At 36.9% G+C, this 27,830-nt stretch overlaps 2 protein-coding genes across 3 annotated transcripts; one reads left to right on the top strand and one right to left on the bottom strand.

The window, feature by feature from the left end:
• Positions 1-8,183: 8,183 nt before the first annotated feature.
• Positions 8,184-10,685, bottom strand: LOC120474762 (uncharacterized). 2 transcript variants are annotated; one of them, XM_039665345.2, is made up of 4 exons: positions 10,214-10,685; positions 9,775-9,906; positions 9,369-9,434; positions 8,184-8,914 (listed from the first exon to the last, which is right to left on the bottom strand). In XM_039665345.2, the coding sequence occupies exons 1-4, from the start codon at positions 10,286-10,288 to the stop codon at positions 8,885-8,887; spliced, it is 303 nt and encodes a 100-aa protein (XP_039521279.2). In that variant the 5' UTR covers positions 10,289-10,685; the 3' UTR covers positions 8,184-8,884. The 2 variants fall into 2 exon arrangements, with proteins under 2 accessions (XP_039521279.2, XP_039521280.2); XM_039665346.2 differs by having other exon boundaries at positions 9,369-9,431.
• Positions 10,686-11,343: 658 nt separating this feature from the next.
• glrx3 (glutaredoxin 3) lies at positions 11,344-26,520 on the top strand. The gene is made up of 11 exons (XM_039665343.2): positions 11,344-11,474; positions 12,613-12,721; positions 15,338-15,412; positions 16,372-16,573; positions 20,634-20,806; positions 21,647-21,708; positions 21,786-21,843; positions 24,748-24,800; positions 24,932-24,971; positions 25,174-25,266; positions 26,122-26,520. The coding sequence occupies exons 1-11, from the start codon at positions 11,410-11,412 to the stop codon at positions 26,170-26,172; spliced, it is 981 nt and encodes a 326-aa protein (XP_039521277.2). The 5' UTR covers positions 11,344-11,409; the 3' UTR covers positions 26,173-26,520.
• The last annotated feature ends 1,310 nt before the right edge of the window (positions 26,521-27,830 follow it).

Here is a 27,830-nt window from a genome sequence, read left to right as displayed (position 1 = left end):
AACCTTATAGCATTTGGGTTGCAAAAGTGTTACAATCACGATAACATGCTAAAACCACAAGCTTTTTTACTGTAAGTAGGCCTAAGTTTCGGTCTTCTCATTTGGCCCTAAATGTTTTTATGTCTGACAAAAATCATTCCTTAAAAAACTGTCAACGCAGCAGATATTCAGGATCAGGAGGAAGCCAAAACGCTATCACTTGCAGCTGTTTTTCAGCATTTTACGCCGCCTCAAAATGATATTTCAAGATAATCAGCAAACAGCCAGCAGCACGTTCATCCCATTTGGCTGCTGGAGGTGGCAAGTAGAAAGATGTGAATTGAATCTGCACGAGTGTGAATCAACGGGCCTGTCATTGCCAAAGTTTCCTTCCCAGCAGAACAGCACGCGTCTTAATTCTCTTTACCTTTCCTTTCTTCCTCGGGGGACAGGCTGCACGTTCGCCCCTCTTTGACTCGGATTTGATTTAACCTTTAAAGCCAGGTGCGTAGCTTCCTCTGTAAACATCTCCCGACGTATTTACCACGACTGCTGCGTAGATACAAACAAGACTGTGAACTCGGCATGCATTATTAATCTATATTATGCTTTAATATTCTTTATAACGAGGGTGTGTGAGGAGATAAAACGCGAGCATTAGCAGCTTTTGCTCCCTTCCTGCATGTCACGCGTGGGCCTTCGCTTCCTTTTGTTCACTTCTGTCTCTTCTGACACGCAGCCTGGCGTTAAACAGAGCGAGAGAGAGGCCTGTGTGTGTGTGTGTGTGTGTGTGTGTGCTCGAACACTTCCAGCATTTCAACTGTTAGCAGCAGCGTCTGACTCCTGACTGACAGGTCGACACGGCAGCGCTACTCTACATGCTTTCATGGCATCATGTATGTTGTGTGGGTCTGTGGGGAATGCTTTGAGCGCCTGGAGAGCTTCGAGCACTGTCAAGGCTCACTAAGAGCCACAGAGGTGATCGAGGCTAAGTAAAAAACCTTAAAATACACCAGCATCAGTTGTGCTTTTGTTTTGTTTTGTTTTTCACCGAAGGGAAAGAGGTCTCACCGAGGGTCTCCGTTCCCAGGAGAGCCTGCGATGATAAGAGATGTGGCTTTCGGAAATAAAAGAGCGCTTTTTACATGACTTGATGTGTGTTGCTTTCAAAGCACGAGCTACAAATTTGCACATGGTTTGTGACATATCATCATCACACACAATAGATGATTCAATATAACCAATACAAATATGCTGGAATTGTTTGGAAACCTGTGGAAATTTAAAACAAAGAAAATAAAAATACACGCATAATCTGTATAAAGTCACATGCGTAGCTGTAGGGCCATGTTTCATGTATATGATTTAGGGCTGTCAAACGATTAATCGCATCCAAAATAAAAGTTTGTGTTTACATAATAAATGTGGGTGCACTGTGTATAATTATATAAATACACACACATGCATGTATATTTAAGAAAAAAAAATTATTTATATATAAAATATTTATATTTACATATCATATAAATTATATATATATATATATATATATATATATATAAATACACATTATATACATGAAAATATTTCTTAAATATATATATATATATATATATAAGTATGTGTGTGTATTTATATATACAAAATAATTATACACATTACACCCACATATATTATGTAAACACAAACTTTTATTTTGGATGCGATTAATCGCGATTAATCGTTTGACAACTCTAATATGATTTATTTATTTATTTTTTTTTTTTACGAAATAATGCATTTAGTCATTATATTGTAATGCCAAAATACTTTATTATTATTATTTAAATTGTAAACAGTTTTTTGTACCACCTTTTATTTGATTGATTTGCTGATTACAACACAAAAGTCATTGCATTACAGTAATCAGAATTTATTGTGCTTGATTATCATAAAATAATATCACAAAGGCCTAATTTTTAATGCTTTCTATTACACTTTTTTATATTTAAAAAAAAGGTGGAATATGACCTGAAATGTGTTCCACAATAATCCTTCGTGTTTCTAACTGTTTTTTATCATCCACCGACCTTGACATCATACTATGAGACATTAATATTTGATAACGGTGTCCTAGACACCATTATATGATCATGTTCAACCCATGAAGGGTTCCTAATGTAGAACAAAGGAAAACCTGGCGATATTCTAGTTATTTTTAGGCAATAATCCTTATAGTTTTAAGAGGTTTCACAATGGTAGAATATTGTTTGTAGTCAAAGTAATTTGTGTGGTTTGATGATTACATTTCAGGCCTCTGCATCCAACGTTTCCCTCTGAAGATGAATAAAACATATCGGGTAAAGGTTACACATTACAATATCTCTCTGCAATAGGATATTGATTCTATAAAAATGAAATAAATAAATAAACGATCCAGCGAATCCCTTCCAAATCATCCATTTATGAAAGCAATTTAACAGAAGCCAAGCCACCAGTGCATGAATGCATATTAAGCGTCTATGAGAGCATTGTCGGACGTGGTTTTAAATGGATGGATCTTAAGATTTAGGACAAAGGGCTTCCATGAAAGTCTGAATGAGGCAACCGTGAGGACACAATGAATCAGTGCCCCACATTCATGACTCCGAGACTCTCTTTAACAGATATAATGCAGACACCTCCACGGCTCTTTATTCTTTCCCACAATGTGCAGCTTTCAGTCCATTCATAAACAGGAAACATCAAAAGATTAGGCCGAAAGATGTAGATATCTCAACGCTGCAAAATGGCCACATACACACACAGGTCACCCGTGTGGTGCATTTACACTTTCCGCTCCCTTTAACCGCATTCAGAGAGTTACGCCCTTTATTGACGGGGGTTTCGATAATGCGCCGTTATCAAGCAAAGTATCTTTAAGTGAGTGCAGAGGTAGCAAATTTGACTCATTAAAGGAGCATAAAATTGTGTCTTTGTGCATGACCTTTTGTTCAGCATCTTTGGAGAATTCTGTTACTAAAGAGAGCAGTTTTTTGAGAGGAGAGAGGAAAGACTCCACGAGTATTGGGTTCCCATTGGGAACAATGCCGACAGGTTCACCTTGCAGAGCATGGGTGTAACTTAGCCTAGAATATTGTGGATCAAAGCCTCATAAACAAAGTAGGTGGAAATGGTGTAAGAGTATATGAGATCCAGAAAAGAACACAGCCATGAAAGAGACGGGCCTAAACTTCAGGAAGAGGCAGAGGAAAGATGGAAATGCTGTTGTCACTGCTGGGTTTTGGCCTTTAGACTCTTGAACTGAAACGAGCAACAGTTTCCTGTTTTAGGAGATTCTCAAGTCTAAGGGTCTGCTTACAACAGTTTTAATCACCAGACAATGGCAATGTTCGGAAAAGCAATACTATTTCGACAGTGTAGAATGCACATTTTCAGTATGCATAAATCAGTGCAATCTAAACAATGCCGGGTTGTTTTAACCCAAATTTGGGTCAAATATGGACAAACCAAAATTTTGGGTTAAAAATGTCATTACTTTTTTTTTTAATCCAACTTTTTACTTTCAACGGTAATTACATTTTTAACCCAACATTTGGATTTGTTGACCCAAATTTGGGTTGAAACAACCCAGCATTGTGGGATGCAGCCCCCCAAAAAGTTTTTGATCATGTAATGTAATGGATAAAATGTACCCATTTTTTAATTGTAAAGGAATGGCATTTACATGCAACATGATGAAGTCATGTGACGACAATGTAGCATACAATGACTGTCCGATTTAGCGTACTTTCTTGAGTATATTTATTTTGAATAAGTCATTATTTTGTGACTGCTAAAAATGTATATTCTATATATGAATATGTGAATGTAATCTGTATTTGCCATGTTATCATTATCATGTGACCTTTACCAGTGTCAAATCCTCTCCTGTGGGCTGTATATATATACACTCTAAAAAATGCTGGGTTGTTTCAACCCAAATTTGGGCCAAATATGGACAAACCCAAATGTTGGGTAAGAAATGCAATTAAAAAATGTACAGTTGTAAGTGAAAGTTGAAGTTGGCTTAAAATTTGAAATTACATTTTTAACCCAACATTTGGGTTTGTCTATATTTTACAACATTGTTTAGAGTATATATATATATATATATATATATATATATATATATATATATATACACACACACACACACGCTGACAGTAAAGTGTCCATCATATACACACTTCAGAATCTCATATATATGTATATATATATATATATATATATATATATATAAATATATATATTATTTTTTTTTTGAAATTCTGTCTAAATCTAATATGGCACCCTTTAGCGTCAATATAACACGTACAGAGCTTTATTCGGTTTAGTTCTGGTAAAGGGTTAGAGTTAGGGTTAGACCACTAGGAGGCGCCTTCTGGCCCATATATATCTGCGTCTCATATTGACGCTAAAGGGTGCCATGTGCGTTGGATGTAGACGAAATGTCAAAAGCGTCAGTATATGACTCCTTGGGATGAGAACGGGATGGGTCATCCGGGTACTTTTATTTCCAGTGCAATGGATGCATGTGAAGTAATTAGTGCAATTATGTTTAACGTCTCTTTTTTATTAGTTGCCACCAATCACATGCACTTTTTTGCATTATTTAAAAAATAATAATAATAACGGGTGTAATTCCTACTCAGCAAGCTTCTTCAGATCATTAAAATGTGTTTAACAGTTTTTGAGAGGTTCTTGAATTGGCTTTATGCACAGCTGCACTACGTCCTGAAGGTAAGCCAGCTCCTTGTTTCCTGTCTGCAATTATTGGCCGAACTTGATTAATTCAGGTGTGTCTGATTATTGTTGCCATGACGACTGAGGTCAGGCACACCTGGATTAATCAATTTCTTCAATAATGGCAGACAGGAAACAAGGAGCGAGTGCAGCTGTGCATAAAGCCAATTGTTCTTAAAGGCATCGCTGTGAAAATACCCTTTTGCAACTTTACTTTTGAGAGCATATTCCATTACGAACAATATTAGTTTCATCATTAATACTCATAATCAAGAAAGCAACGGTCAGCACGTCGGAACGCTCGATTGGTTTTCCTCCTCCCTGTCCCTGCTGACGACGAACGAGAAGTAGAAATTTCCCCTGCATGCGCACACGGCGTACCCTGACCCCGCTGATCTGTACAATAAACCCATAATAGCCCTTTGTCTCCCCGAGGAGAACACACCGGCAACCTGGACCACTTACGGGGAACCAGGAGCAGGTCCACGCAAGCGTCAGGTCACCGGCTGGGGCTGGAGAGGAAAATAATAATTCATCCATGAGCACGGAAGCACCAACGTCTAAACAAACACATGTGTGCGCCTGTCACGAGCGTCGCAGGGACTAGAGGAAGATCCCGCACTCATATCCACTGTGTCAGAGAACAGTTGTCAGGCTTGACCGCTCTGATCTCCTCGTCTTCCTCGGCAGCATCTCATTACTGTCCTTATGAAATGCTCTTATGGGCCGCACTTGATCTCCAAATATGAGTTCTGAAGATGAGTTGTTGTTTTTCTTTCCTCTCCCGTTCGCTCTCTCACTCCTCGTCGGCCTCCTTTATTAGCAGCTAAGCTCTTTACACTTGTAGCATATTGCAGTAGGTTATAGGACTAAGCTTTATTGTCCTACATTATTGAAAATCTAGGCTCTGAGAGCTGGCCCCTAGAGGTCAAGCTTTGTCTGAACGCTGCCTCTCATTTCTCCACCGACAAAAGCTAACACTGAGGGAGGGTGAGGAAGATTGAGTTGGTAATATACTTAAATCCATCTTGGTTGACTTAGCACAAACTTCGACCCATCCCCACGGCTCCTCCTGAGCTGAGGTAATTCCTTTATAACTTACAGAAGCAGAAACTATGACTTATGAATACACGGCCACTCTTATAAGTCTCTTGTAGGAGAAGCTTGTTTTATGAGCTGGGCCGCAGCATGAGGAGGAAGTCATATCTGCGAGAAGAGTCGCTCATGTCAAAATGAGTATTAAAACTTACTGTCTGAGGGGAATAGCTAATACGAGTCTTTGCTCCTCGTGGAAAAAGCATCAATATGTGGCGCAGGTCATTACTGAGAATATAAAACTTTTGGAGTACGTTCAACAATGACCGGCCAAAATAAAAGAATAAAAAGTTGTTGTTTGGATACTTAGAGTCTATTGCTGAATCATTATTTCTGTGATTATTATGTTTATAGCATGTGTTTGGGGACAGCTCTTCTAATTGATCAAGAGGTGCCTAAATGTTTGGTCAAAATCTTGTATTGACAATGCATGAGTCCATCACTCTGTACAGTCTCCTCTAGCATCCCAAAGACTTTTAATGAATTAAAGGTCTGGACAACTCGTGTGGAAATGATTCTTTATGCTTTCTCCCATTACACAGTTTGAGCCTGATGAATCTTGACTTTGTCATCGTTGAAAAAGTGGCCAAGAAAAAGCTTCTCCATCAAGGGTTTGAAGAACTGTTGCCACACATGCAACATGCTAGAAACATAACCACTGCAATAATGATCAAATCATAGACTCTTAAAAAAACTTTTGCTGATAATTGACTCACCCCCATGTCATCCAAGATGTCCATGTCTTTCTTTCTTCAGTCGAAAAGAAATTAAGGTTTTTGATGAAAACATTCCGGGATTTTTCTCCATATAATGGACTTCAATGGGGTCCAAATGGTTCAAGGTCCAAATGAGAGTTTCAGTGCAGTTTCAAAGGGCTTTAAACGACACCAGACAATGAATAAGGGTCTTATCAAGCGAAACAATCGGTCATTTAAAAAAAAAGAAATAACAGTTTAAGTTTTATAAGCACAAATGCTCGCCTTGCACTGTTCTGTGATGCACGTTCATGACACTCTTGTACGAACTTGTTCATCAAAATTTGTTGAATGAACCAAATGACTTGAATTTTTTTTTATTAATTCCTTCCTAAAAAGATATGTGCATTCCTTTAAGTATTTGCCAATTTAAATCCAAACAGTGACTTTATTTATTTATTTTTTTTTTTAGCTAAGCAGTGTATATGCATGCAAACAGGACTAATGAAACTGCATAAATTCTGAAATTGAATAATAATTAAAAAAAAAACAAAGAATATTTAAAATGGATCAAACACAAAAACAGATGTATGGTGGTATCTAATATTGAAAAGCTGGATTCTAAACACTAGTGACTGGTCCCGGTTCCCCTGGAAGAGAAACGGAATGGGACACTGCCATCTTGTGCTCACTTTGGCGAACAGCAACCATAATATATATATATATATATATATACACTGTAAAAAATTATTTTTTGGTTAAGTAAATACTAGTGAAAAAACCCAATGTAATTTACTTGAAAAAGTTAGTTCAGGCAAGAATTTAAAAAACTAAGTAAATTCCATATCAGTACTTATTTCAAGCGAGTATAAATGAAAGTGTAATATCAACTCAATAAAATTAAGTAAAAATTACTCAACTTTTCTGATACTGGGGTTCCCATCATGCACTGGACCTTGAATAATTAATGAGGTTCATTTTTCACTGGTTTCCAGCTGTATTTACACTGTTTTATCATTGATTTTTGTTTTCAGTATTAGTAAATTGCCATTTTGTGACATTTCGAGTACATTTTTTGCTTAAAACGACACATTCAAACGATCCATCAAATGTTACCACCATTGTGTATTGTCTACCAAGTATTGAGGTGTTTGCATTCACATAAGGCTTAAAGTCTGACATGATGTATATATAAATTACTTAGATGATCTAAGTAAAGAACATACTATAAATGACTAATAAAATTCAAGATAATTGTTTTAGTGAAGTGTTATACAAAGGCAAAGGAAATCGGTATTAATCAACCTTTTACAAGCCGAGTTAAAATTACTTATTTTTTGTAAAGTTTACTTAATTCCACATTCCAAGTAAATTTAACTTAAAGATTTCTAATTAAAGCTACAGATAAATATGTTTAGGTTTTTACTTGGCAAATCTTTGTAAATTTACTAGCATTTTCTGAGTGAGATCGTTTAGCAAGGTTTTTTCAAGTAAATCCTACTCCAATTTTTTTTTACAGTGTATATATATATATACACACACACACACACATATAAAATGGTATATATATATATATACCACACACACATGCACACACAGACTTTATATAGAGAGAGCCTCAATTGATACTAAGAAAATACAAAACATTTAACCAAATTAGACTTTAATGCAAAATATCATGTTGAAATATTATGTTGAAAAGGAGAAGAAAGATGTAAATACAATAAAAAAAATTCTACAATAAAGGAAACAAAACAAGAAAAGGAAAATCCATTGAGATAAAACAAAACCAAGACAATACATTTACAAAAATATCCTTAATTTCAAATAAAGCTGACATACAGTAAATTTTTTTAACACTTAACAACCAAATAAAATTAAACTAAAATGTTACCATGAATGTAGTTAAGGAAAACAACGCATTTAGTCATGAGAATTCTTTCATTATTTAAATTTTTAGAAAAATAGTCTAAAAAATATTTATGCAATAGTGTCATAGACCACAGCAGTAATTACTTCTTGGAAAATCGAGACCAAACAACACTAGGAAATGTACAGTGCAAAGATGTCGACACGCTTCACTTCAGTGTAATCTAAACCATTATTCATTGCCTTTGTCACTGGAGTGCATGTTCTAGGAATTTTAAACCACATTTCTACAAAACAATAAAAGGTACTACTGTAGATAAAACAGTAGGGGAGGTGATTTGGAAAATGCATGAAAGGCACAAAGCAACGCTGGGAAACCCCACACGGTCCGGACAAACCGCAGACTGCTTCTCTGCAGCGCTTTTTTCCTTCCCCGTTTATTCAGTCAATTCATTTTCTCCAGGAGTCATCGGCAATGCTGATCAATACCTCATGATGTGGTTTATATGGCCCTGCCAGAGACAGAGAGCAACATTGATGTGACACAGGTCAGCTTCACTCAACACCCAATGCATTGTATGTATAATGTTCATTAACCCTACGCAAATTGATATTCATATATGCTGACTGTTCCCGTGTCGTAGTGGTTAGATCAGCTGGTAGGTACTCTGGCCTGGGGGAAAACCGTTCAAAATGTGCATTTCTCTCTTGTCATGAATAAATATTGATTTGCAGGAAGTACAAAATTTCCAACGGCAATCATATTGCTTGTATCAACGCCGCCCGGTGAAAGTGCTGCGAGTGTGCGCATGAAAAAACTGCACAAGAATTGATGAATGTGTCATATTAGAAAAAAAAGTGGCATGTTCATCCACAGCTTCTTTCCCTTGTCAAACCCTAGATGATATAAAAGAAGAGGGAAATATTATTTGCAACCAACACAGAACAATATCAAATATTACTCACAGGTTCACCCGCCATACATCTGGGGCAATGCTGTCCTGCACCACGTCCCGGGGCGGGCAACACCTGCTGACAAGCCCAAACACATTACAGATTGAAATAAAGATTTGCAAATTGATATGCAAGCACCATTACGATTAATACGACTAATAATATGTTTTTGTTAAGGATACTTGTACAAATCAATGTAAACCATCACTTTATGGTAAACTTTAGCTCTTGAGTTCAATAAAACAGACTGTGACCTTTAACCCCTGCATTCCACATGCACCATAAACACAAGAACATCAGATAAGAGCAATATACATGTTCATTTCAACACTGTAAACAACAAGAAGAAGGATTTGCTTCCAAATTATGGTAGAAATTCTTAACTAGGCAGAGAACAGGCATGTGTGAGAACAAATACCATCCCCGGGACGTTGGCGTTGTGTCCATTTTGAGGGTTGTGATTTGGGGCGTCCCATGTGTCCATTGGAGTGTCCACCACCACACCACATTCAACATGCGCACTGCCTCCTAGTCCATTACACAGCCTTTTCTGTGAGATTCAGAGAGATGCATTAAAACTATATTCGGCTTAATTATGTAACAAGATGGCAATGAGAGCAAAAGCAGCTGTCATTCCATGGTGTCCACTGTTTCTATAAATCATAACAGCTATTTCCAGCGACGATCAGCTGGGTGTTTATATACTAATAATAACTCATATAACTCATTTTGTAAAGGGGAACAATCTGTACAAACACCACAGAAGGTCAAACAAAGGCATCTAAGTGTTACAAGCATATTTGCGTTTAAAACATGAATTAAGAGTAAGTAAATATTTAGTAAATTGGTCAATTTACCGTCTGTGTGTGCAAATGTTCATACTCTCCTCCACCAAGTCTTCTCTTATTCTTCGTGGGACTTATGCAATCCATTGTTTATTTTACAGTACAAGTTAAACTCACAGAGGTTTAATTCAAAACACTTGCTGAAATAGAAGCTCAGAACTCCCATATGAATCAATGCAAAATCAAAAACCCATTTTATTCACCAGCCAAAGCCGGGCACTTTTATCTATCGCACATCGAGGCTTTTGCACAAGTATTATACAATGTATGATAAACAAAAAACAACAATTCTAAAAATGTCGGTGTAATGATAAGTCTAAAAATGTCTAAAAATGTCGGATAAATGATAATGGTCTAATGTGTCAGTCGCATATCTGTACAGTCGGATTTGAAAATAAAATCCAATGTTGTAGTTCCCCAGTGTGACTCTTCACGTCCTGCTTTTAATGTTCACGTCCTGATTTTAATCCGAATTATAGTTCCTGTCTCGGCAAGATGAGTGACATACAGTTGCGCCAACCAATCAATGAACAGTACGGGAAAACAGAGGCGGGGCTCCGTCAAACGGAGCATTATTATTCGACGAACGGGTATTGAGCGCGAATGAGTGTAATTTAAAGCAATAGTTCACCTCAAAGTAAAAACTTTTATAGTTTATTCTCACCCTTGTACTTTTCACCCTTGCATTTGTTAACATACGGTCATTCTTAATTTTGCTGCTTATCTTGTTGCGTTTTCACACTGGTCATACTTTCCCAATGTATAATGTAAATACTTCTTCTTAAATCAAAGTGAATTAAAGTAAACTTTCAAGTTAAAAAATACACAAAATGTTTATAGAAGTAGTTCATGATTCATGTGATATATTTCAAGTCTTCTAAAGAATAAGATATTTTTGTGTGGCAATATGTAAGTAGTAATACAAATATTCAAGTGAAAGATGCAGTAGGCTAATGATTCAGTCAGGTGATTTCCACATACTGCAATTTCACCTCTGAAAGAAAAGATAAGAAATGTGACTTGAAACTTACTATGTTAAATATAACAAAAAAGTGTATGTTAATCCACTATCTTATATTTAACTCAATATCATATCATTTTGTCTGGAATGTGTTCAATGTATCGTGTATCATTTGGTAAAGTCTTGCGTCTCTGCAGAGTGTCCGCCTGATAGAGAGTTCGGTGATCTGTTAATAACGCCTGGCAGCATGGCGAACCTCACGGACGCGACATCACTGAAGCAATTTGAGGAATTATTAAAAAATAACAGCAAGTAAGTGAAGTTTGTCAACTCTGTCGTTAAATATAATTCAATTCGCACTGCTCTTCATCTTATTTAACACATATACACGGCCATAGGGTTATAGAGGCCTTTTTGAACGAACAGAATTAAATAACCGATGGCCTGTTCAGATAAACACAAATATATACAATATGTAAATCCATATGAATTCATTTTTAAGGATCTGGATAGATTAGGATAATCGATTAATTGCTTTAATATATCAATATTTTGTGTCAGCTGTCCTTTATCATTTTCTGTTTGGTTTTTGGGAGCATTTGAGAAATTCATGCTGTTCATAGTTAACGTTACAGTCTAATTATTATTATAATTAGTAGAATTGGTGGTAGTATGAATAATATAGTATTAGTCTCATAATCAGAACTCTTGGCTGCGTTTTGACATTCTAACTTAATTCCTTTAGTTTGTAATGAATACGTTTGTACTTTGTTGTCATTGTCAGGTCCTGTCATTCCAAACTTGTATCTCAAAACTAATTTTTAAAACGGTATTTGACATATTTTCAGCGAATATGACTTAATAATAATCTCACATCTTAAAACTACATAGGTTACATGAACAATCATTCCCAGTTTGCTCCACACTTTCATTTTGTTTCTTCATGAAATACAAGTGTTTCCTGTTCATCTGGTATCATTACAGAAGAACATTATGATCAGAGACAACTAATTAATACAAATGATTCATTTTTATTATTGTGATGCAGCATATTTTTTTAGTATCTGAGCTGTTTTCAGGGAGGAGGTTCAAACCTTGCAAATGTTTATACATGAACAACCACCATTGTGCAAAGCACTTAAAAAAACAAAAATGTCCCTAAAATGACATTTAACATGTTTGCTAAAAGACATATAAGAAGTAAGTGTTCATGTTTTATTTGATTGGTCATTACGACTGTGGGATTTTTTTAGCTTCTTGTCCTCACTGTCATGTCAAAAAATTATAACATTTACTCCACATTACAGTATGAAATGCGCAATTAAATGAATCTAGTAATTCAGTTCTATGTGGATTTGCTTTAAAAGTGTATTTTCCTGAGACAATCCTTCCTAAATTTAGAGATCAAATCCAAGTTTCTTGAAAGCTCATCTTCGTTTTTACCTCCCAGGTCCCTCACCGTTGTCCATTTCCATGCGCCATGGGCTCCGCAGTGTTCACAGATGAACGATGTGATGGCAGAATTAGCCAAAGAGCACAAACACACCATGTTTGTGAAGGTAAAGGAGACCATTGACCCTTACAGCATCTTTAGCAGAATTTGTCACTAATAGCTGCCAGAAATGTACATGTCTGGCTGCTGAAAGCAACAGATCATGTTCTGAATATGCCATATTGTTTTAATGTATTATGCTTCTCATTGCAAAGTTATTATTTTTTGCTTGCTATTCGGCCAGTTTGCAGAAAGGCAAATGTTGGACCTCTAAATTGATAAATGAAATTTTAATGTAAACATTTTATTTAAATTTCAAAACAAATTTTGATCACATCATAACATTCAAGCTCTATTTTTTTTGATAGGTACACCTATGACTTAGTACTCGCATAAGTTGTAATAGTTGGATATAAAGTATTTCTATTGGATCTTCAAATGATAACGATCCAATCAATTCCTGATGGGAAAAATCAAGTCCCAACCTACATTTTTCTCATCCTAGAAGCCGTTTCACTCGGATATGCGTCACAATTCTGAAGATAAGATCCTCACAGCATCCGTTTCATGCTCTTTTTTTCAGGAAATATATTTTTTACTGGTTATTTAGTATTTCATTCTTTTGTGAATTTACAAAAATTATTTATTAAATTCAATGTTTTCTCTTATCTCAGCCTCCAGTGAAAAAACTGTGTTCGCAGCTCTTAGAATTTTTATTTTTAAGTGTTCAACACTGTCACACAGTCAAAATGTTGCTCTTTTTGTTCGAGCATCTAAACCAGCCCCCCAGTAATGGCTCAACCAATGGCTGAGTTTTGGGGTAGAACTCTCTATTTGTCTGACTAACTGCAGATGGCAGGGAGTGTTTGAGAAACCTGTTTGAAAATCGCCATTATTCTCACAAATTTTCCTGTGTGCTCTCCTTCCTCTGCTCCAATTCCCAGTGGAGCTCATTGAAATGCCTCAGGCTGTCAATGACTTTACCTTACTCATGGCTCTTAAAGGAACACACTGACTTTTTGGGACTTTAACTTATTCACCGTATCCCTCAGAGTTAGATAAGTCCATACATACCCTTCTCATCTCTGTGCGAGACGTAACTCTGTCTGATGCACCCACTGCTAGCTTAGCTTAGCACAAATACTTGAGGGAAACAGCTCCATCTAGCATACTGCTCAAAATAACACCAACATTTTCCAATTTACATGTTGTGATTTGTACAAATAACAAGGTCACATGAGACAGCCATCCTCTAACTGTATAGACCATTTCACAAGATGTAAACAACACTGGTCCAGAAGCACTTCCTGTTTCAGTTTTTTAACACTACATAAAAGCTGGGATAAAATACAACCAACAGAACATTTAAAACTGAATCAAAAAGTTAAACAAACATCTTTAAGATGTTTTCTTTACATGTAAAATAAAAAAAAAAGTTACAAACTGAAACAGGAAGTGTTTCTGGACCAGTGTTGTTTACATCTTGTGAAATGGTCCATTTTGCAAGATGTAAACAACACTTGTCCAGTTTGTAAATGGTTTCTTAATTTCAAATGTAAAGAAAACATCTTAAAGCTGTGTTTTAATTTTTTGATTCAGTTGTAAATGTTCTGTTGGTTGTATTTTATTCCAACGTTTAAACAGGAAGTGCTTCTGGACCAGTGTTGTTTACATCTCACAAAATGGTCTATACTGGGAACTATATTCTCAGAAGGCGAAGCACTGCTTCTTAGGCGGGGTGATTTGCTCTCGTATCACCTGAGATCACCAGTCACGTTCGCCACTAGCTAGCTAGTCATTTTGGTTTTGATGACCGAAGTAACAACGGTTCTTTTCAGGTGTTGCATTAATCACTCCGTCAAAGTAGCAGTGCTTTGCTTTCTGAGAATATAGTTCCCTTCCCAGTATACGGTTAGAAGATGGCTGTGTCTCATGTGACCTTGTTATTTGTACACACTGTGACTATACAAATCACGAAATTGGAAAATGTTGGCTTTATTTTGTCACTTATTGGGAGCATTATGCTAGCTGGAGCTGTTTACCTCCAGTTTTTGTGCTAAGTTAGGCTTAGTTACGGGATGCACGGAGATGAGAAGGGTATGTATGGACTTATCTAACTTTGGGAGATACAATGAAAAAGCTAAAGTCCCCAAAAGTCGGAGTGTTCCTTTAAACCAGCAAAGATAATTTTTACCTTCTGTCAAGGGTTAAAACCGTCTTTCGTCACACAGACAACGGAGCAGAAGAGTTCTTCAAGCAACAACTCTATATAAATAAATTATGTTGGATTCTTTAAAATTAGCATGGAATATGATAATTTTTCTTTGCTTAATATTTTAGTTATTTTTTAAAAATGTATGCGTAGGCAGTAGGCACAATTTATGTGCGTCTTGAAAACTAGTTTCAACCCTTTAGCCATAAGCCTTTAGATGTTAAAAATGTTTTTTTTAAGATCATCAGAAACGTAAAATCAACATAAACTGTCCAAATTTTGACTATCATCACTACACATAAGAGCTGAAGAGATAGTTTTAGTCCTCAATTCCATGTAAAAAAAAAAAGAAAAATCTTCTTGTAAACTTTCAGTGTGTGTGTTTTATGTTTGACATGCTGATGTGTGTGATGTTTTATTGATGTGAATTATAAAGAATCATTAGTACAGTAGTTTTCTCTCTCTCTTTAGCTGGAGGCTGAGGCAGTCCCGGAGGTTTCTGAGAAGTACGAGATCACTTCAGTTCCCACCTTCCTCTTCTTCAAGGTAAAACTCACACATTTGGCGTCAACTGGGCTCAGATTGACCTAAAATTGTGATTATATGAGTAGGGTAGGAGGTTAATTCTGCCACAAATGGGAAACATACTTTCTACATACTACGTATATGATTTAAATCGATTAAAGTCTATTATATATATATATATATATATATATATATATATGTATATTGGTTGTTTGTGTCTCAGAATATCTCTCCTACTATCTCTAAAAATGCATCATTTTAGCTGCTGTTTAGTCAACTAGGTGACTACATCACAATAAAAATATATATATATAACCAGAAACAAATTAGTTGTACTATTTCAGAAATATTAGTGCAAGTTGTCCATTGGTTTTCTTTACAATAATATGCACTGCTGAACCATGCATTTAAGACCAGCTAAATTCATTAAGAAAGTAATTTCATTCATTCATTTCAGAATTTATATCATTTCTGTATAGCATGAAGTCCACTAATACACTGTGTTCTTTATGTTTCATGAAGCATGCTGATTCGAGCCAGATTTCGTCTAGTTTTTAAAAAAAAACACAGCTTTCATTTATGTTAGGTGTGCTGCGATAGTGTTTTGTGTTTATTTAGCAGAGGGAGGTGAGGTTAGAAAAACGGAGTCTGCTGGGAAGGTAGAGTTTAACGATCAAGTAATGTGAGCTGCAAAATCTCCTCGTGTTAGAATCAAGCAACTGAGAAATAATCGGAGGTTAAACAAACCCACGGCTTGGCAAGACTTTCCCTCTCTTGGCGTAACATGTCAAAGAACCCGGAGAGCCTGCGGCCTGTTTTCTCTCTCTCTCTCTCTCTCTCTCTCTCTCTGCAAACAATCTAAACAAACTGGCAAGCATCCTAAAAAATTAATGCTGTTTTTTCCCTCCCTCTCAATCTATCACTACTCACTCTTGAGTGTTTCTTATTTATTTATTTATTTGTTTACCGTCAACCCTCAGGGCGGTGAGAAGATTGACAGGTTGGATGGTGCGCATGCCCCTGAGCTGACCAATAAGGTGCAGCGGCTGGGGTCCAGTGGGGGCGGGGCTGCAGGGGTGGGGGACGTCCCTAAAGAGGATCTCAACGAGAGACTGAAGAGGCTGATCAACGCCGCACCCTGCATGCTCTTCATGAAGGGATCGCCCCAGGAGCCTCGCTGTGGTAAACACACCGGCATACACGCACTCGCATAAATTAACACGGGGTCAGGGGGTTAGTTGGAGCAACCGCTGGTGGTGGAGTGAACGAGACGGATTTGTTTCGAGTGCAAAGGACATGTGTCTGGTAGTGCCACTATATCCCAGCTACGCCTTTTCTACCAAAAGAGTGCCGAGACTGGTGTCCATTCAAGTTTTCACTGCTTAAAAATAGGGATGTGCATGAATATTCAATCTAATTTTTTGCTTTGCTGACCATAAATGCAGTGAATCCATGATAACGTGTGCAAACATTGTCGTGTAAAACTTACAAACTGATTTTGAGTTGATATCACAACCACAATGAGAAATCAGATCAGAACCATCGTTATTGACCAGTCGAATAAGGAAAGACAGCTGTACCCACGAGTGGGCCGAGAAGATAACTTACCTGATCTCGAGACATTCTCCCTTTAAAGGAGTAGGTCACTTTTACAAAAACTTTTGCTGATAATTTACTCACCCCCATGTCATCCAAGATGTCCATGTCTTTCTTTCTTCAGTCGAAAAGAAATTAAGGTTTTTGATGAAAACATTCCAGGATTTTTGTCCATATAATGGACTTCATTGGGAACCAAACGGTTCAAGGTCCAAATGAGAGTTTCAGTGCAGCTTCGAACTCGTTCATCAAAATGAACGAATCTTTTTCCGAGTCATTTCGTTCGTTGATTTAATCAAATGACTCGGAAAAAAGAATTGTTCATTTTGATGAACGAGTTCGAACAGGAGAGTCACGAACGCTCATCACAGAACAGAGCAAGGCGAGCATTTGTGCTTATAAAACTTAAAACTTTTTAATTTATTTTTGAAATGATCGATCGTTTCGCTGGATAAGACCCTTATTCATCGTCTGGTGTCGTTTAAAGCCCTTTGAAGCTGCAATGAAACTCATTTGGACCTTGAACTGTTTGGACCCCATTGAAGTCCATTATATGGAGAAAAATCCTGGAATGTTTTAATCAAAAACCTTAATTTCTTTAAAAGACGTGGACATCTTGCAGTCAATTATCAGCAAAAGTTTTTTTTTTTTAAAAGTGAACTACTCCTTTAAGTTTCGTCCAGACTGAGGATAGTCATTTTTATTCGTGATTTTTTTTTTTTTTTGTTCGCTCTGCTTGAGCTTAAATGCTTTTATTTTTTTTGGTTACACACATTGTCTAAAAGAAAACCTCAAGATATAAACTTGTTGCATAAACATAAGCTTGTTTAGAAATAGTGACAAAAACGTAATGATAAAAACGAACATATTTCTTTCTCGGCCTTATTTATTTTTCGGTAAAGTTCATTCAAATGAACAAATAATCAAATATTCATTTTTTTTATGATCCCACATATACAAATCCATAATTTAAAAACAGCCTGTTTAACCTGTTCATCTTAATATCTCCTAATACATTCAATGAAGTGACAGGATACATTCTAGTTTTATTTTTGTCCCGTTGCACAGCTACTTCCACGGTTTGTGTTTTGCGCTGAGCGTGTGGCAGGGATGCCCATTTTTTAATTTTTTTACCTAAAATGTGTAGTTGAAGTCCCTCCTTAGGTTTAAAATTAATATTTCAGCAACACATTCACTGTTCTCTGATGTTGGTTATGTCATGACATGCAGTTAAACAAATAAAATATTTCTGAAATATTACATTAATGCGTTTTATCCAAAGCAACTTGCATTGCATTCAAAGTGCACGAACTCTATCAGTTCACGTATTACCTGGGAATCGAACCCATGACATTGCTAACGCTATGCTCTACTGTTTGAGCTACAGCCGATTTTAATTAGACATTTTCACAATTTTATTATTAACTACCAAATAATTGTTTTAACAATCTGTTGACAAGGATGCTGGTGGATTTTGAAGCTGACACAAGGGTGAACATCCGCTTTTGTTAAATCAACAATTGGCCGAAATAAGGAACGTGTTCTGCTTTTTTACATCCAATTTAAATCTTCACAGTGACAGCTTAATAACTTAATAGTATGTTAGAGTTTAGTTTGTGTTTAACTTCAGGCTGTCAGTTTGATCTTGCTGATTTCTGTTTGATTTGCTGATTTTCTGGCTTGCTTCTAACACTTCCTCCTCATGTCAAAGATATGGAAAATATCCTCATATTAATTTCACCCATTCAAAACAAAATACTTTTGATAGTTCAAAGAGCATATTTCGTCATGGACTGAGGCGCAGTTTAGCGTTTGACGTTTTGGCTGTGTAAAGAGGAAGGTCTGGGGGAAGGCTGGCGTTTGCCATCCTGAGATCAAAATAAAAAGCATATTGAACTCTAATCTCAAACGTGATGTTGGGCTTTCAACGGCTGCCAGCTCCTCCAGCTCTGCTTTATTAATAGAAGATCCTCGGAGTTTACGCTGCTTCGTCTCTGAGCCCGAAACCTGTTGCTTGGCGCCGTTGATGTTATTTGAAGCCACGCTAGGTGTCAGTGGGTCGGCCCGGCTCGGAGATATTATAATGTTGGAACTTATTGATGTTCTCATTCGCTTGGCTGATGTCCAAATCAAGAAATAATGCACAGAGAGCAAGCCATGCCTGTCGGTGGCGTGCATTGGCTTCCAAACGTAAACGCGCTCTTTTCGTTCCAATTCGAGCGTCGAGCCAAATGAACGAGTGTTCGGATAACGCTAACTTTAAAGCAGTTACGCATGTCAAATTAAAAGGTTAAGGGTCCGTGTAGCAATTCAGATCTCTTAGCCTTTTTCGCTCTGAGTGGGCTGTCCTTCAAAAGAGGAACGAGGCTGTAACATCGCCCCTCTCCTGGAGCAGTGGGCCAAAGCGAGCGGTCTTCGTCCCCTGTAGGTGCAGGCAGAGAGGGGTAAAGGACTCGGCAATCAATGCAGCATGTCTGGTGGAGTTCGCCCGGAGCCAAAGAAAGCAGCTGCCCGCCTGTTTGCCCGCTCTGATAGAGTCGAGCTAATATACCAGCAAATGCATAAGCACAAGTGAGACGCCTGAAGCTGTTTTATAATGAATTCCCTCATGAGCCACACAAGATGAAAATGGGTGTTTTACTGCAGGGGCTACACAGACTCTACACCTCACCTTGCACATCTATCTCTCTCTTTCTTTCTCTCCTGATCTTGTTTCTTTCTCTCGCTCACTCCTCCTCCCTGTGTGCCGTTTCTCTTGCGTCTTGTTCTCTTTGTCTCCTCCCATCTAATCTCTCTCTCTCTCCTCTCATTTTCGGCTTGTAGTCATCTCATGAACTGAACTTCTATTTAAAATTCAGAAATCATCAAATTTGATTCTGCGAGTTCCAGCTTTTAGTCGTGTTGCCCAATATTGCATAGTATCTAAAAATGAGTAATTATGATTTCACTTAAAATTTAACTCACTATGGCAATTGTTTTTTTTTTTTTAACAGAAGACCGTTTTTGTTATTATATTTGAAATGTATTATAATTATAGTTAAAACTAAAATCCAAAAAAAAAAAAAAAAAAACAATTTCAAAAACATTGACTGAAATGATCATAAAAAAATCTTTATTTCAACTTGTTGGCATTGAAACATTTCTCTTTTTCATTTAGTTTAACTTGATGTGCTAAAATAAGTAACAATGAAATAAAGCTAAATAAAAACTGTATAGACAGTCACATTAAAACAAACTTTTAAAATTTATAAAAAGCAACAATAAATCTAAAACTTAAAAAAAAATCTAATAAATATAAAAACTAATTTAGAATATGAATAAAAACTATAATAGTACATTGATACTAAAATGACACTAAAATAATTAGATTAATAAATGTATTGTTTATAGAAATACAAATTTTCTTTAAAACATTAAAATAGTGCTATTAATGAAATGTTTCATGCACAAAAAATATTTAAAATTTTTCAGTGACAAATGACAACTTTTGTTGTCATTGTTGTGACTTTAAAAATATAATATGAATAGTTTCTTTACTTTAATAAAAGTTTCTTCAAAGCTTCTAAAACGTTCAAGCTAGTAAAAATCACATAAGCAAACTAAACGGGATGAACTGCAGTAATAATGTTTTTTTATTTTTTTGCAGGCTTTAGTCGTCAGATTATTCAAATTTTGAAGGACCACAATGTACAGTACAGCAGTTTTGACATCCTCTCGGACGAAGAGGTCAGACAGGGTCTCAAGGTCTTCTCCAACTGGCCCACTTATCCACAAGTCTACGTTAGGGGGGATCTCATCGGGGGACTGGACATCATGAAGGTGCGATATAACAATCATACAACAATAACAACATGATTGCGTTCAAAGAAAATGTTGAGTTTTTTGCAATGCTCTTATTTTCTTAAAGGGATAGTTCACTTTGAAATAAATCTTTGATATGTTTTAGCTTACCTCAAGATGTAGGTGTCTGTTCCCACAGTATTTTCAATTTTGATATTTTTCGGTCAAACCGTTGTTGTCTATCAGTCATAATGCAGGTTTAGGGGGTCCACCCTAGGTTCACCTCAAAGAGCATGCACAGAGAAGTCCAAATTAAACATGATTTAATGACTCGTAAATGTAAGTCCACATTGATGGCCTAATACACGCGGTTTGTGTGAGAAAACGAACAGTGTTTATATCGTTTTTACCTCGTGTGACCACAGCCACGTCTAAGTGATCTGAAGGCACGGGCGCAGAAGGAACAGATCAATCACACCGGAGTGTATTTTAATCAAACTAAACATGCCAACTGTGAACACACCCTTGTGATTTTCGTTTCGTTTTATCCCGTGTGTATACCATGGTAAGTGTTTGCATTTCAGGACTTTTGACGGCGTGTGTGTTCTCGGCTAGCTGTTAGTAGCTGTATGTTGCTTACATTCCCAGCGAGCTCATTCTGCTTAAAGCAAGCAGAGCGCCCCTGCTGAGAGAGGAGGGCTAGATTAGCCAGCATCCATCGTCTCTTCTCTCAGAAGACCTAGAGCCCCTTCCTCATTAAGATAGTGAATTTACCTTCACAGAAAGGTAAAACATCTCATCAGGGAGCTGTTAGAGCGTGGATGTGTGTGTCGACTTGAAAGGGAGTTTGGATTCAAAGACGTTTTATATCCTCCACAGGAACTGGTCGAGTCTGGTGAACTAGAGAATACTTTCCCCAAGACCGTCTCGCTGGAAAACAGGTAAAGACAGATACATGCACGCTCAATCGCCTGCTTCTGTATGACTGGACTCGTTTAACCATCCTGTCTTCTGACAGGCTGAAATCTCTAATCAATAAATCACCCGTCATGCTCTTCATGAAAGGCAATAAAGAGGTGAGTGACCTTAAATACTCTCTCTCACACATTTTCTCTCTCCTGAAACACAGTTTAAAAGAGTGAGGAGAAAGCAAGGGTTGTTAAAGGGATAGATCACCTCGAAATTCAATTTCTCTTATTTAATCAACCTCGTGTCATTCCAAATCCATATTACTGTATATATATATATATATTTTTTTTTTATTATAAATTTATATTTTTTTATCTATGAACACTTTTCTCGTACAACAACATGGTCATATTGGGTCAAATTATGGTCAAATTAAGCCATAAAATATATTTAAGTCTTAACCAGCTTGAAGAACAGACTTCCCAATTTAAAGAGTTGGAGAAGGTTTCACCCCAAAGATTTTTGGGGTGATCTTATCCTTTAATGTACAGTAAGAGAAGGTTTTTGGGGTGATCTTTTCGAAAAGTGTACAGTTAGAGAAGGTTTTTGGGGTGATCTTTTCCTTTAGCGTACAGTTAGATAAGATTTTTGGGGTGATATTTTCCTTTAGCGTACAGTTAGATAAGGTTTTTGGGGTGATCTTTTCCTTTAGCGTACAGTTAGAGAAGGTTTTTGGGGTGATCTTTTCCTTTAGTGTACAGTTAGATAAGGTTTTTGGGGTGATCTTTTCCTTTAGCGTACAGTTAGAGAAGGATTTGGGGTGATCTTTTCCTTTAGTGTACAATTAGAGAAGGTTTTTGGGGTGATCTTTTCCTTTAGTGTACAGTTAGAGAAGGTTTTTGGGGTGATCTTTTCCTTTAGTGTACAATTAGATAAGGTTTTTGGGGTGATCTTTTCCTTTAGCGCACAGGAAGAGAAGGTTTTTGGGGTGATATTTTCCTTTAGTGTACAGTTAGAGAAGGTTTTTGGGGTGATCTTTTCCTTTAGTGTACAATTAGATAAGGTTTTTGGGGTGATCTTTTCCTTTAGCGCACAGGAAGAGAAGGTTTTTGGGGTGATATTTTCCTTTAGTGTACAGTTAGATAAGGTTTTTGGGGTGATCTTTTCCTTTAGCGTACAGTTAGAGAAGGATTTGGGGTGATCTTTTCCTTTAGTGTACAATTAGAGAAGGTTTTTGGGGTGATCTTTTCCTTTAGCGCACAGGAAGAGAAGGTTTTTGGGGTGATATTTTCCTTTAGTGTACAGTTAGAGAAGGTTTTTGGGGTGATCTTTTCCTTTAGTGTACAGTTAGATAAGGTTTTTGGGGTGATCTTTTCCTTTAGCGTACAGTTAGAGAAGGATTTGGGGTGATCTTTTCCTTTAGTGTACAATTAGAGAAGGTTTTTGGGGTGATCTTTTCCTTTAGTGTACAGTTAGAGAAGGTTTTTGGGGTGATCTTTTCCTTTAGTGTACAATTAGATAAGGTTTTTGGGGTGATCTTTTCCTTTAGCGCACAGGAAGAGAAGGTTTTTGGGGTGATATTTTCCTTTAGTGTACAGTTAGAGAAGGTTTTTGGGGTGATCTTTTCCTTTAGTGTACAATTAGATAAGGTTTTTGGGGTGATCTTTTCCTTTAGCGCACAGGAAGAGAAGGTTTTTGGGGTGATATTTTCCTTTAGTGTACAGTTAGATAAGGTTTTTGGGGTGATCTTTTCCTTTAGCGTACAGTTAGAGAAGGATTTGGGGTGATCTTTTCCTTTAGTGTACAATTAGAGAAGGTTTTTGGGGTGATCTTTTCCTTTAGCGCACAGGAAGAGAAGGTTTTTGGGGTGATATTTTCCTTTAGTGTACAGTTAGAGAAGGTTTTTGGGGTGATCTTTTCCTTTAGTGTACAGTTAGATAAGGTTTTTGGGGTGATCTTTTCCTTTAGCGTACAGTTAGAGAAGGATTTGGGGTGATCTTTTCCTTTAGTGTACAATTAGAGAAGGTTTTTGGGGTGATCTTTTCCTTTAGTGTACAGTTAGAGAAGGTTTTTGGGGTGATCTTTTCCTTTAGCGTACATTAAGAGAAGGTTTTTGGGGTGATCTTTTCCTTTAGCGTACATTAAGAGAAGGTTTTTGGGGTGATCTTTTCCTTTAGTGTACAGTAAGAGAAGGTTTTTGGGGTGATCGTCTTCTTTAGCGTACGGTTGGAGAAGGATTTGGGGTGATCTGCTCCTTTAGCGTACAGTAAGAGAAGGTTTTTGGGGTGATCTTTTCCTTTAGTGTACAGTTAGAGAAGGTTTTTGGGGTGATCTTTTTCTTTAGCGTACAGTTAGAGAAGGTTTTTGGGGTGATCTTTTCCTTTAGCGTACATTAAGAGAAGGTTTTTGGGGTGATCTTTTCCTTTAGTGTACAGTAAGAGAAGGTTTTTGGGGTGATCTTTTCCTTTAGTGTACAGTAAGAGAAGGTTTTTGGGGTGATCTTTTAATTTAGCGTACAGTAAGTGAAGGCATGTAGGGGTAAAGAGGCTCTGGAAATCGATGTCAGGCGTCTCCAGCACTGATAGAGCTACTTCTCCGTCTTTAATGGAGGAGAAAGACCCCTCACCTCTCTCCTCATAACTGTATTGATCTTTTAACACTCACACATGAAAGACATTCTTTGCAGTAGTTTAAAGTCTTTCCCTATGAGATCTCTCTTTCCTCTCGTCTGACTGGCTTCTCTCTCTGTCTCTCTTGTTCTATTAACTCCTCTTTCTCCCCTAGTTATTGAGACGCACTTCAGAATATCTTTTGTAGGTGGTTGCAGTTGTAAGTTTCTAAATGAAAGTTTTGTGCTGGTTTGGGCCCAGAGGAGCCACTCGAGTCTTATGTACTCTGTGCTTTGAGCTTTTCCAGTAGTGTGTGTGTGTGTGTGTGTGTTGGTGGAGTTAAAACCTTGCTTCCTCTGATTGGCTTTCAAGCACAGGGCATCACTTCACTGCATCCTTTCATGATATGAAAAATGTTCTAGCGTTTTTACCATCTTAACTCGTGTCTTTGTGAATACTCAGACTGCCAAGTGTGGATTCAGCCGTCAGATACTTGAAATAATGAACAGCACCGGGTGAGAGAATTTTCACTAATCTACATACTGTGTAATTCAACAAAGCTCTTTTAGAGAATGTTCTTAACATTTATGAATTATTAAAAGCCTAAATGCATGTCATTAAAGTAACTTTTTTATTAACATTTCAGTGTTGAATATAATACATTTGACATATTGGAAGATGAAGAGGTGAGAGTTTGAAGTTTGTATTTCTATTTTTGCTTTTGGAAAATGTTGTCTTGGCAAAGCAACTTCATGAAAACCTAGTGAGCTCCCAAATTAAAACATTATGTTTAGAATATGATTTTGTTTACTGTAGAAATGTCCCTAAATGAATAGTTTGTTTGTTGGTGTATTTAGCCCAAACATGTACTTTTAATTGTCTCTTCAGGTTAGACAAGGACTCAAGACGTTCTCCAACTGGCCGACATTCCCACAGCTGTACGTTAAAGGGGATCTCATCGGAGGATTGGACATAGTCAAGGTGAAGCGCATAACAACAACTATGCAAATACATGTAGGATTAGGCGCTAAAAATAGCATTATATTTGAATGAATGAAAATGATTATAGACTCCTATTATATAGGACTAGTGTGTGTGTTCACACTGCTCTGTTAGTGCCGTCTGAACCCTGGTGCACACCAAACAAGCGGGCCGATAACGCTCTTAACAGAAGGTTTGTCTGTCTGGCTGATGACATTTAGTGTCCCCAACTTCTGTAGTCCCATTGTCACTTGCTATCAACTGCCTGTTACAAGACAATTAAAAGCTTAAAAAAAATCATTATTACGGATGAATTTCATATTGTAAAATAAAACGTGATAATGTCTTGAGTTGTTCACCACAGACCTTATTTCAAGCAAAACTTCAGGGCGATGCTAACTCGTGTCCGGGTTTTGGCCTATAAAAATATGTTATCACTTCCCCACACTATTGAACTGTTGTAACATTATAAAAGTGAGATGTACTGTTTGCTGCAGGGGGTGTTTTTCTCCAGCAGAGGGCAGATTAAGCTTACAATGAGCTCCTCTCTGAACCTAAAAAAAAATTAGATCCATTATCCACCAAAATGATATTTATTTTACATAAATGTAACAAATTATAGCACAAATGCATTGCATAAACAAGTTAGTTAAAGTTGTTGAACTTAAATTAGTATTTGGATATTTTTTTCATAAAATATACACAAAAAATTTAATTTTTGGACCATGACACTCCAGTGGAGAACCATTGCTAAAGGGGTAGGATACTATGCAAATTGAGACTTATTCTATTTTATTTTTACTGTATCATACTTCCAGATAAAAGGATGGAAAATGTGTTTATTTCATTAAACAGGAGCTGAAAGAGAGCGGTGAGCTGGTGTCTGTCTTGAAAGGAGAAAACTGAACTATTCCAGCTTTGAAGAACACCTGTAACCTGCACATCTAACCTCAGGACTGGAGAACTCGCATTAGACTTATTCCATCCAAGTTTGAAACTTTGCTGTAATAAATCCAAAAAAATCCAATTGTGTTCCCATTGGTTTTGGTTGCACTGAAATATTTTAGACCTTGTGCACACCTGGTGTTTATATCCATCTCTGGTGATCTGATTACAAGTGGTCAGTCGACACCACCTGGTTTTGACTTGTCTTAAATGTTAAATGTCTCCTGTGACCAAGTTAAGCCAGAGAATGTCCCTTCCCTTGCAACCATTTTCAATAAAAATGGCATTGGTCATGATCCAAGTCCTAGACATGTCTGTGTATGGGAATATTCTTTCAAATTTGCTAGTTATTTACTATTTAAATGCAGTGATTACGTGTTAGTCCTTTGTTATTTTCTGGGATGCCGCAGTGTGCATTCCCATTAATATCAATCCTGTTTTTCTTTAATGTCTCAGTCAATGATTTGGCATGTAAAACCATCTTGTGTGAATCGGTGCCCTAATTAAAGAGCTCAACGGACTGCTTTTCATTGCAGGTTGTTAGATTAGGCACATTTTTCTGCCTTTATTTGAGTTTTTATCCTGGATATGTGACCTCATTAATGAGTATGGGAATGATGGATGCACCACGATCACGTCCACTTGCTTTAATTAATGTGACTTTTCAGCTTTTCAGACAGAGTGACTCTGCCAAGCTCGTGGGGACAGGAAGAACTCTCTTATTGTGATTAAAGATCCATAAATATTAATCAGCAGTCGTCGGTTGGTTGGGGGGGGGGAGTCGACCCACACCTCATCTGGCTTTGAGCCGAGAGTGTAGAGTGGCCATTATGTTCCTCTTTCTTACGCACACACACGCACCTGTGGTTCTGAGTAATTGCTGCAGTCCCTTGATAACCTGATGGTTGTGTTGAGGAAACCTTTTAAACATTTCAACACATCTCCCCACAATAACATGCTCAAATATTCATTGATGCATGAACTGAAACATATGGCAACCACTGTTCATAGTCATGCATAATCAGGTACACACTAGCACAGGCTCATCACACTCCCTTAAAGAGAAGAAACGCATTCCAGACAATACTACTATACACATTGTGAAGGTCATAAATATCATTTGCACTACTACAAATACTTGATTTGTTTTGAGTGGGTAATAAGGCATCAGTAGGGTCTCCCAAAATGCATATATTACTGACATTTTGGCTTATTTAAATTATTTGAGAATTCTTCGTCAGGTGGTTAAATGTTGATGGTTGATCTATAGTGATATTAGGCATAGTCTTTTCAAGTGTTTAAAATAAAGTCAGACACTTCATAATTCGAAAAGAAAGTTTTTTCTTGTGTCTATTCTGAAAATTAAGGTTATACAAATATCTTCATGTGCATAGTTCAATGCATAGGTCTACTATGATTAATTAAAACAACATAACAATTGCACTTTTAAACAAACATTCCTTTTTTACAGTTTTTTTTAAAGAATAAACTGCTTTTAGCAGTATATTAATTAAATTAACTTATTTGTTAGCTGCAAGCTTGCTTGCATGGAAGACATTTAAATATGAAAAAAAAAAATATTGCCCTCTTAATTACCTTTATATCTGTGTATTATTTTA

Source organism: Pimephales promelas, chromosome 17 (genome assembly GCF_988280905.1).
Source record: "Pimephales promelas chromosome 17, fPimPro1.hap1.1, whole genome shotgun sequence".
Classification (NCBI taxonomy): Eukaryota; Metazoa; Chordata; class Actinopteri; order Cypriniformes; family Leuciscidae; genus Pimephales; species Pimephales promelas.
Note: the sequence above shows the minus strand (reverse complement) of the source record. Positions and strands in the feature narration are given on the sequence as shown.